General features: G+C 38.1%; 2 protein-coding genes across 13 annotated transcripts in view; one reads left to right on the forward strand and one right to left on the reverse strand.

Moving 5' to 3' along the window:
- NGF (nerve growth factor) overlaps positions 1–975 on the forward strand; it is a 33086-nt gene extending 32111 nt beyond the window's left edge. For all 3 annotated transcript variants that reach the window (XM_085318631.1, XM_085318632.1, XM_085318630.1), the window contains one exon: positions 96–975. In XM_085318631.1, the coding sequence (XP_085174757.1) occupies positions 108–827 (720 nt within the window). In that variant the 5' untranslated portion in view covers positions 96–107 and the 3' untranslated portion in view covers positions 828–975. The remainder of the gene's footprint in view (positions 1–95) is intronic.
- Positions 1–14650, reverse strand: part of LOC146588038 (uncharacterized) — a 136681-nt gene that overhangs the window by 73807 nt on the left and 48224 nt on the right. For all 10 annotated transcript variants that reach the window (XR_014897511.1, XR_014897509.1, XR_014897508.1 and 7 more), the window contains one exon: positions 10191–10283. Coding sequence is in view for 1 of the 10 variants with exons in the window: in XM_085318635.1 (XP_085174761.1) it covers positions 10203–10283 (81 nt within the window). In the remaining 9 variants the exon portion in view is untranslated. The remainder of the gene's footprint in view (positions 1–10190; positions 10284–14650) is intronic.

Raw genomic sequence — 14650 nt, forward strand, 5'->3', positions numbered from 1 at the left:
GCTGTATGATCCCGGTATCTCACAAATTTACTGTCAGCAACATCTGCTTGTGCCAGCATAGCTTACAGTAACACTATGTTTTTCTTTTGTTCTAGGTGCATAGCGTAATGTCCATGCTGTACTACATTCTGATCATAGCTTTTTTGATCGGCACACAGGCAGCTCCAAAGTCAGCGGACAATGCTCCTCTGGGGTATCCTGCAGAACCCTCCCTGTCCAATATCCACTGGAGTAACGGACACCACGTTCCCAAGGCAGCTCCACACACATCCCACAGCCACTCTACTTGGACGATAGATAGGAGAGAATCTGTGAATATCACTGTGGACCCAAAGTTATTCAAGAAGAGGCGCTTCCGATCCCCTCGAGTCCTGTTCAGCACGCAGCCTCCTCCAGTGTCAAAGCAAGGACAGCATATGGGATATCTTGACCATGCAGACTCTCTCAACAGGACTGTCCGGACCAAGAGGACTACGCATCCTGTCCTGCACCGGGGAGAGTTCTCAGTATGTGACAGTGTCAGCATGTGGGTTGGGGACAAAACCACTGCCACTGACATCAAAGGCAAAGAGGTGACGGTGTTGGGAGAGGTCAACATTAACAACAATGTATTTAAGCAGTACTTTTTTGAGACCAAGTGCAGGGATCCTAAGCCAGTTTCCAGCGGGTGCCGAGGGATCGATGCTAAGCACTGGAACTCCTACTGCACCACAACACACACCTTTGTCAAAGCACTGACAATGGATGGCAAGCAAGCAGCTTGGCGCTTTATCCGAATTGATACAGCCTGCGTGTGTGTGCTCAGCAGGAAGTCAGGGAGACCCTGAGGCGGAACTAAATCCCATGACAACATCCTCCTATCCCCCTACCTCAGCCTGTAAATTATTTTAAGTTATAAAGGACTGCATGGTGTATTTATAGTTTATACAGTACAGAAAGAACCTCATTATTTATTAAACTCTTTTGGAAATCTTTTGTTTGTTCTGCAATTTATTACTGGTAGAACTCTTTGGAAGATGTTCACCTTAGTCTCATTCAGCCTTAAAACGCCAAAAATATTTGCATGGTCAGAGACCAATCTTTGTTCAGTACCCTATGAAAAGGAAACATTTTCATATGTATTCTTCCACAAAACCTCCCAATTTACTGTGAAAATCTTCTGAGTGTGTTTTAAATTGAAATGTTTTGTCCAATTCCCAAGAAACTGAAAAAGACTTTCCAAGACTTGCTTCTAGTTTTACTAATCACCCATGAAGATATTAATCTTATGTCATTAATCATCTCAGTTAATTCCTTTAGTTCTTCACACTGCCGAATATTTTTTAAGTAAAAATTAGTGCACTTTAAAAAATTGAAAAAATTGCCAAATTACTTKCACTGAAAAATAATCCTGAATTACTTTGCAACAGCTGTTTGCACAACAGTAGAATCCAAATATGCAGATTTTTGTATTAAGATGATATTTTACATTTGATATTATTTATGAGCTCTACTAGAATGTTGGGGTTGTAAGTGTAAACATATATATGTGAATCAGAAATCTTCATTTTAAGGAGTTTATCATTAGACTGTAAAAATCAACTTGAGGCAGAATTTGGAATCCAAATATGCAGATTTTTGTATTAAGATGATATTTTACATTTGATATTATTTATGAGCTCTACTAGAATGTTGGGGTTGTAAGTGTAAACATATATATGTGAATCAGAAATCTTCATTTTAAGGAGTTTATCATTAGACTGTAAAAATCAACTTGAGGCAGAATTTGGAAATGAGGCCTTGACATAGGAGTGAATCTTTTCATGCATGATGAAAGAGACCATTGTGGCTGTGCTTTATTAAGGAGCCCCAAAATAATGTTTTCCTCATAATATCTATGCTTTGGAGAACACCAGTCTATAGAAATGTGTGGTGCAGCCTGAAACCTGTGCACACTGAACAAATCTGTAATTTCTCTTACTGTTTCCATTGGAAAAGCAGTTGCTATCTACTGCAGAAACTGTTTCAATACAAACAAYATTAAAGACTTTTAGCTTAGTTTCTTCCAAATCTTTAGAGGGTACACTTTCACCACCACTCATGCACTGATATGATTTTAATAAAAAATAACTTCCCTCCCACACCTGGCACACACATGCCCCACATAAACAGCAAAGGCAGACAAGCAGTACATCTCTAGACAAGGTATATGTCATAATAAAATAGTGTCAGTGGAATTAACCAAACCTAGTTAAGAAATGCTTTCTGGTAAGATAGTGCCAGTTTATGATGTGCAGTGAAAGTCACTAGTTTAAAGATCATCCCTGATGATCACCAGTATGCCACTCTCCAGGCTTCTCTAGTAGGTGGTTATGGTATTGGACAGTGATGTTCCAGTAAGAATAAAGTTTTGCCCTCTCCAGAACAACATATTTGCAACATACACATGAATAGTCAATTATCCAGAAGGTCAAGGAGAAGACAGTCATGCATATTTGACTGTGTCCTATGTTCTCCAAATAATGACTTCTTTATCTAGGTTGAGGCAGGGCAGGAATGAAGACTAAGGAATATTTAGAGTACAATCATGTAGGCTTTAGATGCTCTGATGCAGTAGAACAAAACAGTGGTGGTAGCCACTGGCCAGTCAGCACAGGAGAGATCAAGGAAGAACAGTGAAAAGTAATACACTATTCTGAAGCAAAGGGAAAATCAGAATTGGAGCTGTCTTGCCTATGCTTTTTGGTTTAAACTTCTAGCAGGAGGCCATAAAGCAATGGAAATCCGTAACAAATCTGCTTTAGAAATTCTCTTTACCATACATGACACTTATGTGACTACAAAAAATGAATGCTGCATATCTGCATTTGGAGATTTAGGGAGACTGCCATTATTTTACCATTGACAAAACAAAACTGCAAATGAAACAGTGTYTCAAGATTGCATTCGGTAATTCAAAACATCTGCAAACCTGGCATTTCTTCAAAGAACATTGAAGCTCTGACATCGCTTTCTTCTTACAGCAAAAGCAAACTTGGGAGCTGGCATTCCTTTCGCATCCAGCCCACTTAAGAGTTGTTCTTACTACACTTTAAAGCTTACTCTTGCCAAGTACAAGATACCTATAACATCCAGTTGGAGTGGCCACATTATGGATTGCTATGAATTGCTCTAATAAATCTTGTCCTTGATTAAAATTTATATTAATAAATATTAAGCTATTAATTGGGGGGGGGTATTTATTCTTACAGATACGGATGTGTTCTATCCCACCTCTATTCATTCAGCTGATTTTTATCTTGTGCTCTGAAGGCTGAAACTAGATTATTGGTTCATCCTTCACAACAGTGACCTACAGTATCACTGACACTTCTTGCTTGTTGATGAAAAAGGTCCCAAGAGGGAGTGAAGACAGAAGCTTCGTGCGTTTAGCACTTGGATCTTGACCCTGCTATTAATTGCGAAATCCAGAATTACAAACTTAAAGCTACAAATCTGAGCCTGTAGCATACAAATTCTAAAGATGCATGTGATTCTTATCTATGCATGTTATTGCAATGGCTGTGCAACAAGGTGGCATGATCAATGGTCTACTGAGAGGTAGTGTTAATAATTCATCTTAAAAAGTTAGTATAATAAAAACGTGGGTGTTTTGATATATTATTAGGTACAAAAAAACCCTGCAAACGTACACTCTTAGAGAAATTTCGTCATATTTAAATGTTTACTTTAACCAGTTTGCTTAGATGGCAAGAGAAGGCTGTACGTCTGGCCCTGGCAACACTCAAACTCTGAAATTCCCCTCAGCAACATTTCCAGATGTTTACAATGTCACATTTACAGAACAGGATTTAAAACACGACCAGTTCTAGCTGTTCTTGCAGTGACTGGCAACACTTTTCCTTATTACCTCCAGGAACAGAAAGTATTCCTGATCAAGCCACAGCAGAGTTTCATACAGTCTAAAGATGTTACTATTACTTGATAAGGGTATCCTGAGAAGCACAAAATGAAGTATAGCAATTGATGGCCTACGGGTATAAGGAATCATCCTCTCTGGACAGTTCTGAAAGCCGACAAGACAAACATCTATCAGAAACATTAAAGTTGAATTTCTTGAATAAGATATGAGATTGTATGACTTGCACTGTTATTTTCTGTAATTCTGTATGCTTCCAGGCAAGAGTAATTTATAATTCTCTTTTTGTTCAAGTAATGCCCATGGTTGTCACACATCTATGGTTGGAAAGAGAAAGAGCTTTTGAACATAGTATATTATGCACATGGGATACCATTAAATATGGGCCCAGACTTTTAGAAGTTCAACGTATGGATGAAGAAGTACAAAATTCATGTGATAATTGCTGTGTGAAAACTCACAACTACGACTTGCTACTGGCATACAGCAAACAGGTTAGGTTAGCAAAAATCAAAGAGTAAAATCTGGAAGAGCACTGTTGCTGATATTCTGGAGGACTGAACTTCCAAACCATAGTGGAGCCAGTAACAATTCTTCTTTCTCAAAAAGGACCTCTTGATCATATCAACAAAAAACATCTCTTTGCATCATATATCAAAAATAGGCAAACTGACATGGAAAATTCCTCTATACCAATGCATTGTGAGGATATTTTACAAGCCAGTGTTTCTCACCTGAGACTGACAACTCAAACTCAGAATGAAATAGCTCCAAAAGATATATCCATGTGTGCATTTGTCATCAATGATACTGACTGTTCTCTGCTTCCTTGGTCAAAAAACATCATCTTAAAAGCAAAGAGTCACATCAGGATTGAACTATAAAACTAACTCAGTGACAAGCTGTTGCCTTTTATTTTCTCCCCTCTTCAAAGATAAAATCCAGCTAGAGATGCTTGAGGCATCATCTCAGTTGCAGTGAGCTGATCATTTACAGAACAAAGATTACAAGTGGCTTGTTGCACACATGGTTTTCTGGGCAGAGTACAGGAAAGCCAACAGATATACCTTCTTCAGTTCATCTGGAAAGCATACCAATGAGAAAGAGCAGACCAGCATATAAGGGTAATGGAACTTTTAGAGATGGACTCTGCAGATTAAATACAAACTGCAATGCAAATTAATATATTCTAAATTGAAACACTCATTTCCACCTTGAGGTAAATAATTTTCCAAATACTTACATTGTTTGTGACTCAGGGCTGCTGCTCCTTGTTCACTGGGAAGCTGTGACAGTCTTTGCTGACATAACTACTACAGCATTATGTCTGAGTTTGTAAATCTTGTAATGAACTGTCCTTTGTCATGTTTAGCTATGTCCCCCTTTTTTATTTATTTCCTTCTTTTCAATCAAGCACCTGGTAATCTGTCTGCAATTCACATGAAGATTGATGCAAGGAATCCTGCATCTCTGTGGAGTCAGGTGCAAGAAGGCTTGAATGCCAGCTAAGTCCAAACTGCAAGCTGAAATCTTCTTCCTTAAATTCCTTTTTACACATTTCTACGCAGATGTCAATGTTAGGTTTACTGACTGAGAAACTACGTTTCCAGCGGTACCTTCCATACAACAAGTGATATGGCTGTGAGCTGCTAACCAGATGGTAGTATATTATGAACTCATTTGCTGGAGACATCCAACTGATGGCAATTACAATAAATTATATGTTAGGGAATACATAGCAGAGCAAAGGTGGAAATCTGCTTTCTTACATGACTAAGAAAAGAGCAAGACAATTACAGGATTACTGMTCAGCAGAAACTTCTTGGATTGTGAATGAGATCTCATCTGAACAAACCTACATCACAACTGAGGAGAAAAGAGGGAATGAAGAGCTAGATGATATCATAGCTAAACTTTAATTGCTGAAAAGCAATTATTATTCCCGTTGCTTAGTTAACATCAAGCCTAGCATGCCAGAAAGCCCAATCTAATGCTCTCAGTCCTGCAGTCAGGTCATACTTCATTGGGCCTTATCCTGATTATTTTTATTTTAATTGCAGTACAGACAGGAACTTTTGACTTTGAGAGAGTAAGAGACAAGTTGGAAAATAAAGAGTAATGCTTTTTCTGTATGTTCCCTTTCATACTTTACAAATCACTGCTGCTTCACTGTCTAATCCTTTATTTAACCATATGATTAAAGAGAAGTGCTGTGGCAGCAACACCCTTTACCAGCTCTTCTTTAGTAAGCAACACCTTTTGTTAGAGCAACTACAATCATCATCAGTGAACTTATTTCTGGGCTTGGAATCACAGTCTATTGTATTAGCAGTTTTCTGATTAGGTTCTAGAGGAATTCTTTGCTCTAGAAAAGTCAGTTTCTATATGCTATTCTAGAAAGTTATCTCTAGTGTTACAACAGTAATTAGACCTGAAATGCAATCTTGAGTTCCAGCACTTGGTTTGCACAACCATTGAAGATGGTGTACTTACACTTCAGTAGCATCCTTCAACCAAGCTGCCTTATAAAATGAAAATAAACTAGCAAAAGCTACAGAACATTCAACAGCACAGCCTGAAGCAGGACAAAAATGCATGAACCACTATATAGTATTTTGATATTTAAAGAAGGAAAACCAAGTCCAGCTGAACATACACTGACACCCTCACACACACACACACACACACACACACACACACACACACAGAATGGAGACAGGTAGGGAGAGCGGGAAAAAAAAACAAAAAAAAACCCAAGAAAATAAGACAGAATTATCCAACTTCCAATTTGGGCTGGAAACAATGCTCTTTGGTTTCTGGTTTCAGACAGCATAAGGGAATCATGACAAGCCTGACACTAGAAAAATCGATGTTCTGTTATTTAGGTTGGTGATTAAGAACAAAAGAGCTCAATAATAATTTTAAAATCAAACAGTTAACTGTACAGCCTTAGTGCTAATGGTCAGGAATCTGTTTTCCTTAGTCTGATCAGCTGACAGCTTTTGGCATTTCCTTCATTCACGTAAGCAGAGATAAGATTCACATGCAACACAGAAGACAATATCTCAAGCATGACAACAGCAGACAGGATGGGTCTTTAGGACTAGGGGGCCTTGATTTTGAGAATTCTTTGTTTCTCTAGGACAGTTTTGTGACCAGAAGATCATCTATTTCCTATGTGTGCAATTCTATGGCAAATCCTAGGCATAAGCCTCAAATTGTCAGGTAAAATATTCTGCCCTTTTCTTCCCAGTGATAACTATTTCTGCAATGATTATTTTTATTTTCAGTCTATCGAGCACTCCTTCAATGCTCTGCCAAATGTGATAGTGTGATAGTTCTGTCAAATGTGATGGACTAGTTCTTCTAGACTTCAAAGAGCACAAATACTTCCCAACTGAATTTGAGCTTACTAGCTTTTGGAGGATTTCCCCAGACTCTCCAGGAAATTAAGAGGTATGAACAAGCTGTAAATTTTTGCTGTGTACCTTGCAGGAAAAACCATCAGTTTGCTACTGTTGCACAAATGGTGAGACCAATACAATCTTTTACCATAATCGAAGTCCTGGTAAGGGAGAAGGTTCTCTTTTTGTGCTTGTATAGAACTGTCCTAGAGCACAAATTTCTTGCTTTTCATCAAAAGAAGAAATCAAAAGCCCCTCACCATTCCCCTCACACACTTAAATCAGTTACCTGGGATTACGGCTTTAAATGCATACAGGTTTTTATTTCAAATCACTGCTTTTGACACACATAGCTTTTAAATAAAATACTGCCTGCCAACATTAGAGCAGAAGCCCACCACACACACTTATTTTGCAAATTAGTAGGTCATCGAATATTTTTGCCTTCAGTTACAGACCTATAGTTCCTTCTGTCTTGAAAAGGTAATGTGCTGAATGCACTGATTAATGGATCTTCTCTTGTCTCTTTAATATCAGTTCCGTTTACACAATCCAATGCATACAGTGGCCTGTCTTCAGGCAGCTAGAGAGATCCTGCCTGTAAGTTTGCGATCTAAACTGACCATCTGATAAATGAAAGAATTGTAAGGCTACACAATAACAATCAACCCACACGACACCTTTAGCCTCTCACGAACATAACACAGACGGCCTCAGCATCTCTAGGAAAAGTGTGCCTGCTGCTGMTGATGATCACATGCATCCTGCATTTTTTCCCCCTCTTGAATCACTTAATTTGGTTGGATACTGTGCAACAGAATCAGAATCTCTAAGTCTGAGAAGAGTTCAAGCAGTGGCAGGAAGGAAGGAAGGTGCACAATACCAATTCCCTTGTGAGAGAAAATTTATTAACCAATAAATAACAAAACTAGTTCTAATTATAACACAAGCTGCCTGAGTTACACTGCCTGAGTTCAGCTGTGTGCTAACTCCAAAATACAGTTTGGTATGTTGTAGAAACCTTCATGCTCTATTCATTCTGATTTTGTATCAACTTCCTACACAGGAAGGAAAAAAAAAAAGAAAAAAAAGAAAGAAAGAAAGTGTTCATGTCAGTGCATCACCCAACCACAACTGATTACTTTGGTTCTAAGTTCCCTACAAAAACTGGAACTGCAGCTTCTAAAAATATGGGCATTACAAGTCTGTAGACATCATGGGATGATATTATAAGGTGGGCAATATGAGTGTGCTGAACATTGGAAAAGGCAGCTAAAAGTGTAAATAATGAAACTGTGTGTATAAATCACCAGACAATGTTCACTGTGTCAAACCTAAGAGTTCTTACTCAGTTTTCCCACATAAAGTTTTAAGAATACTTTTCAGAAAGTGTGAAAAAAACTAATTTCCTATTTAAGCAAGCCTGACCAGACAGATTTTGGACAAATTTTTTCAATGACTCATATGTCAGCTGACATAGATTATAAGAAATTTTAGCCATAAATACAGTTCAAGACAAATATAAGACAGTAAAAGTAGAGTCTTATGTTGAAATCATTCTGAATCAGAACAGCTATATGTAGCTAGCTAAGGTGAAGAACTGCGGATGACAAGAAGGTAAAGAGAAAGAAGTTTGTCAAAGGTTCCTTGTCCTCTGCTAGTTCCCTAACCATATAAAAATCAGAAGAGACAGGAAAGGCAGAGGAAATTTTGTTGCCTTTAAAATAAGTTTTGGTGATATGTAACATGAGGAAGGAAGTATCTAATGGGAAAGTGCTGTTCTAAACTGGGACTGTTTACAGACTAATGATGGAAGCCCCATTCTCTCAATCATAGGACACAAGAGTTCTCAACATTCTCCTTCAAAGTTCACTCCCAAAGCAGACTGGCAGAGCCAAAACCAACAAGCTTTGCAAGGGCTATTGTTAGTCTGAAAGCTACCGTGATGCAAACAACCTTTTTCAGTCATCTGACTGAAGCAAATTAACATACAAGCAAAATCCAGAACAGTTAGGGGCAAACAGCATTTTCGACATGCACCTCATGTGCTTCTCTTGTCGAGAAATTTTCTAATAGCAATATTATAGTAACTGATCACAATTGTATCACTGAACTGTAAAACTAGGGGAAAAAAACACCAAATGCAGCTATTTCTTTTTGCTATAAAACTGGTAGTTTATTGACAAATATCGATAAAATGATAATGAACCCATAAACAAATACGCCTCCAGGGCTCTCAGCTTCTAAGGGTTAAATTGTTGACATTTCTTATCACTGTCTGGCAGAGTCAAAGAATGCCTAAGCCACATTAAGACATTTTAGACATTTAGCAGATTCCATTGTATGGAAAGGTGAATTTGGAACATGGAAACCTTTCCATACAATGTAATCTGCTAAATGTCATTTTAATGATATTTGTCTATGTCAACTGAACTGCTGAGGTCTGGCTCAGCATTCTAGAGTAATCTTAGATTCAGAAGGGCTGCAGACTAGACCAATTGCTGCTTTGCTCAGCTGTAGCACTTCCCAAGCCCCAAGAAATTGAAATAAACTCCTCAGAACCTAAAAACTGTGTGGTTGACAACAGACATGCAGAATCAAACATACAAAATATATTTTTCCCTGCAGCATGAACTTTCAACGTTGTGCTAGCTAAAAAATAAGTTCTAAACACCTTTGTAGTATTAGAACGTTGAGTAACCAACGCTGTTTTCCTTATGCTTGTTGTAATAATTAACAGTAATATTCTCCACAGTCCRCATATGACATTATTCTGGAACACATTCTGGGAAAATATTAAATTAGGACCCATGGCGTTCTGAATAGCTTATCTTTGCACATAGCTAGAAGTGTTGCAGGGAGTGACTGAGGGGAAAAATACAACATACCTCTGGAGTTGCTCACTGTATTCTTTTCCCTTCGTKGCAAAGTAAGGCAGCAATTTCAGTCCAGTTCTGAAGCTTCTTGGTATGACATTTCTCCTAGTGAAAAAAAGGGATTCTAAGATGAAATGTGTCCTCTGCAACAGAAGTGAATATTTCAGTTTTATTTTTTGCAATGGATAGTTTCATACCTGGATAAAATCTATTAAGCTACATCAAAGGATTTTTGTCTTTCTTCAATATTCTAAAATTGGAAGGAGAGGCTGTCCCCAGCAACTGAAATTATAATCAGCCTATAGAAATTTCCTTTAAATTTGTATTTGAAATACTCAGTTGCTCTCTATTTTACAAAACACATTACAGCTCCCAATTTTCTGATTTGTTTAAAAAATAACCAGATGCTTCTTTGGAGAACTAGCATGCGGATTGCTTTACGATAGATTTTGAACAGATTAAAACAAATATTATTTATTCCATTTTCCCTAAACTCAGGTCATCTTTAACTCTATCACACTGCTGAAACATTATTTAATGCAGGTCAACGGATGACTCATTCAGTGATTAGTATCTTCCAATACAGCTGTCATTTGCAACAATGCTTAAACACATATTTCCAAACATCAAAACTACCAGAAGGCAAACAAGAGAAAGTAAATTAAGAAACTGAGACTTTGGCTGTCTTCACTATTAAGCTGGGAAATGATGCTTATTGTGACAGTTTATTTGCCATGTTCGCAAGAACTAGGAACACTTCAGGAAGAAAATGTGCACTCAGAGCAGTCATGCCACTCATTTTACACTGCAAAAAGAGCCAACAAAATCTCCAGTCTTCTGTCAACTAGTTTTAACACTTCCTACATTTGAGCATAAAAGGCAATTTGACACTTAGTATTGCCAATTCCTCAGTATAGCCCTGTACTTACTTACAGAAGTCCTTCTTTTTTTTTTTTTTAAATTATGCTTGCATATTTAGGCAATAGACGACTGCTGAACACCTAGCTGCTTTAGTTATCAACTAAAAACCAAACAGGCTGTCTTGCAGTCTGCATACTGTGTGGTGTTTTAGCAAATTTTCTCCCACTCGTTATTACTTATTTTTATCCACTAAATTTTGGTAGTGGGGCAGTTTCAAGAAATGTTTCTCAGCATCAGCAGCTCTCATTCTATTTTTGCTTATTTTTCACAATATTTATTTTCTGTAAACCTAATCTAATAGATTTTCATTTTGTGTTTTGCTGCCTGTTTGCTTTTCAAACTGYCTCCCTAATTAATAACCTCAGAAGGTGCCATAACTCTCACTTACAGCCAGGCAACTGTGCACAGCAGGGCCCAGTCAATCATCCCAGGCCTTCAAAACTGGCATCATTCCTTACTTAACAGGCTCTTACCTGTCGATTTCCTAAACTGAAATGGCAGTTTGAGGCAGGAACAACCATGCCGCCCAGTTTTAGCTATTAATGACATAGTGAAGATGGGGATATGTATGCACATTTCATTCCCCAAAGCTCACAAAGAAGAAGCTGAGACAATGCCAGTGCTCCTACCAGCACACTTGTCTCTATGTCTAAGAGAGCTTCTGTCATGCAAGTATCTTAATTTTTCTATCTGGTTTGTATTAAATGCTGTATTTTTTTTTTTTTAACTTGGACATCAGTAACAGTCAGAGACAAAAGCACTACTCTATCACGTCCAGAACAACCCAAGCAATAGGAGACTTTTTTGTATAAGAGCTCTGCCATTCACTCCACTCCAAAAAAATTCTAAACATAACTCTTTGCAAGGCTATTCACTTTTAAATATCTTGCAAACTTAAGATAAGAAAGTGGCCACATAGGAAGTAAGCAATGATTTATACTGATTTATTGAGATAAGACTGAAAATAAGCAAAGATTTGTAGATTTAGGGCATTTATTTTATGCCTTGTGGTTTCCTACTGACACTAAGTTTCGTTCACATGGGTACCGGGTCTCAAGGAATAATTGTGAAGTCCTAAAATACTCTTTCAAAGATTATACTCATTGTTGGAAAAAAGAAAAAAAAAATTTTAAGGAAAGTCACGGTCAGGATCAAGAATGTCTGTTTCTGGGCTGATTCCAGCTGCTTTCCTGGCTTTTTTCCAGTGAGGTTCAAATCAGGGGTTGTTCAAACTAGCAAACAGTAGTTTTGTGGTTTAGCATGCTACATACAAAAATTTGGGAGCTCTGCTCCCAAACATCTTATTAACAGGGTTCAAGAGTACCCTCTCCTCTGTCATGTGCTTCAGGCTGTGCATAAACATTGCACTGACCAATATGGGCAAATTTAGATATTTCTCAGAATGATTTGTAGCATTCTCACGACAGTTGCGATCCCAGACTGGACAGAATCCAGTGGGAAAATGTTTAGACAAAGTACTGTAGCAAACAACACTCCTGAGGGATGCGCCTGTGGTATGTCTGCAATAGAAAGTAAACCTACATGAAGACTAAAAAAAAATATGTCATGCTATGACTGCACGTTACAGAGTGAATGGCCTACTCACAGGGAGGGACAACCTAGGAAAACCTTAGGCAACAGAAACTGAGCATGAAGCACATGTGCAGTCATGCTTATGATGTCTTAACATCAGCCATTTGGTTCAGCTCTGTATAACTCAAATATCATGACAGTCCACAACTAGAAAATAGAAAAAGAAAGGAGGTAAATGGGGAGACCAGAAGAGGAAGCTATCACTTAACCCTTTTCTGCAAACATTTTCCCTCTTGAGCCCTTAGATTTTGAGTCTCAAGAGTCCTTAGGAAATAATTAGCTAAAAAGACTATACTCTTCATTTAGATGCCTCTGTCCTCAAACAGGAAGGGTAAGCATGTGCAGACTGAGAGTGAGGAAGAACAAACACTGCATGAACCTGGAAGCAGGAGAATGTACAGCTACTATGCTGTACGAGGCAGAGCACAGCTGGCAGATCAAGGGAAGTGATTGTTCAACAGCTATATTCAACAGCTCCCATAGCAAAGRAAAAAAGATGAAGAGCCAGACCACTGTTGATCAAGATCATCACAGGGAAGCACGCCAAGAGTGGAGAGCCAGTATCACTAGGTAAAATGGGATCTCACTCAGTGGCTAGATTTGGGCCCTGGATATAGTCAGCCTGCTACCTATGTAGCTCTGTCTTCACAAGTATTTCCACCTCCACTCATCACATTTTACTTAGAGACTTTGGGCCATTCACTGTGGAGTTATGCTGGAACAGCTGAAGTCCACATCAGGCCCCTTACATACAGTCAGGAGCCACACTGCATAATGGTTGGAGGCAGTGGTGGGGAGGAGGAAGGAGTGGAGTTCATGTCCATCCTGACTTAAAATTCTATAGATACTAATAGCTCCTTCGGTGTCTTAAGTATTTCAGATAGACCTAGCTCTGATACCAGGTTAGACCACAAGTTGTTCTAATCTGTGGACAGAACACAAAGCGGTAACACATCTTTACCAAAATATTTCTGGCAACAGGAACCAATGAGACGATCAATGCAAAAGTATCTCTTCCTTGGCTACAATTCAGCCCCTTACAGCCTCTGCCTTCCTAATTCACAAAAGCTATGCCACTGTTCTGTTTGTTCTCCCCATTAAAGTAAAACATTTACATTTTTCCCCCTGCCTGTTGGTTTCCCCTTGTTCTTGGACTAGACTAGTTTGAACTGGTTCTACTTATGCAGATTTCACTTAACTCAGTGAAGCTATCAGTATAAAATTTCTCCCTCAAAATATTTCAGCTCTTAGAGAGATCTTTGCCTTCGGTTTGCTCAAAGACTGCTTTGCAAAATGAGTTATATAAACTTCTATTTTTAATCTCTTTCTCTTGAGTTTTACAAATTTTAGTTCTTCCTGTTACCAGAGTAGATTGCTCTAAATAGCTGAATGCTACTATATACACACATTCAACTACCACAGAAATAATTGATTATGTATGACAGTTCGGCACTTATGTTAGAACTTCACTAAAACCACATTTTTACACCTTGTGTTAATATGCTTATGAAAATCTTTTCTGTCTCAGCAGACACAATGACTCAGCTCTTCTCATTCTCTGAAACTTTCAGTTATATGTTCACTATGTCAACCCAAACACTTTAGTCGCACACCTCAGATTTTTTAAAGTGAATGAAAAAATTTGTATGAATATTACCCAAAGCACCTCAGAACCAAGGTGTGAGAAACTAAAGTAATCAATTAATCAAGAAATAGTTTATCTGACACTGATCGCAGGTAACATTACAAAATCTAACTCATTATTCCATTGAGTTGCTGTGTTAGAGGCATTGCTAGTTACTTTCATTCACATATTTGCTGTGAATGAACAAAAGATCCTTTGTAAACCAGAGGCTAATCAATAGTGAAAGATAAATAGCCAGAAAATGTAGGAATGAGTTATTAGTTCTTAAAATGTATATGTTTCATTTTATGTTTATTCTCAGATGTTTAAATTC

This window comes from Rhea americana, unplaced genomic scaffold, assembly GCF_003343005.1.
Source record: "Rhea americana isolate MKP2758 unplaced genomic scaffold, rheAme1 scaffold_547, whole genome shotgun sequence".
NCBI lineage: Eukaryota > Metazoa > Chordata > Aves > Rheiformes > Rheidae > Rhea > Rhea americana.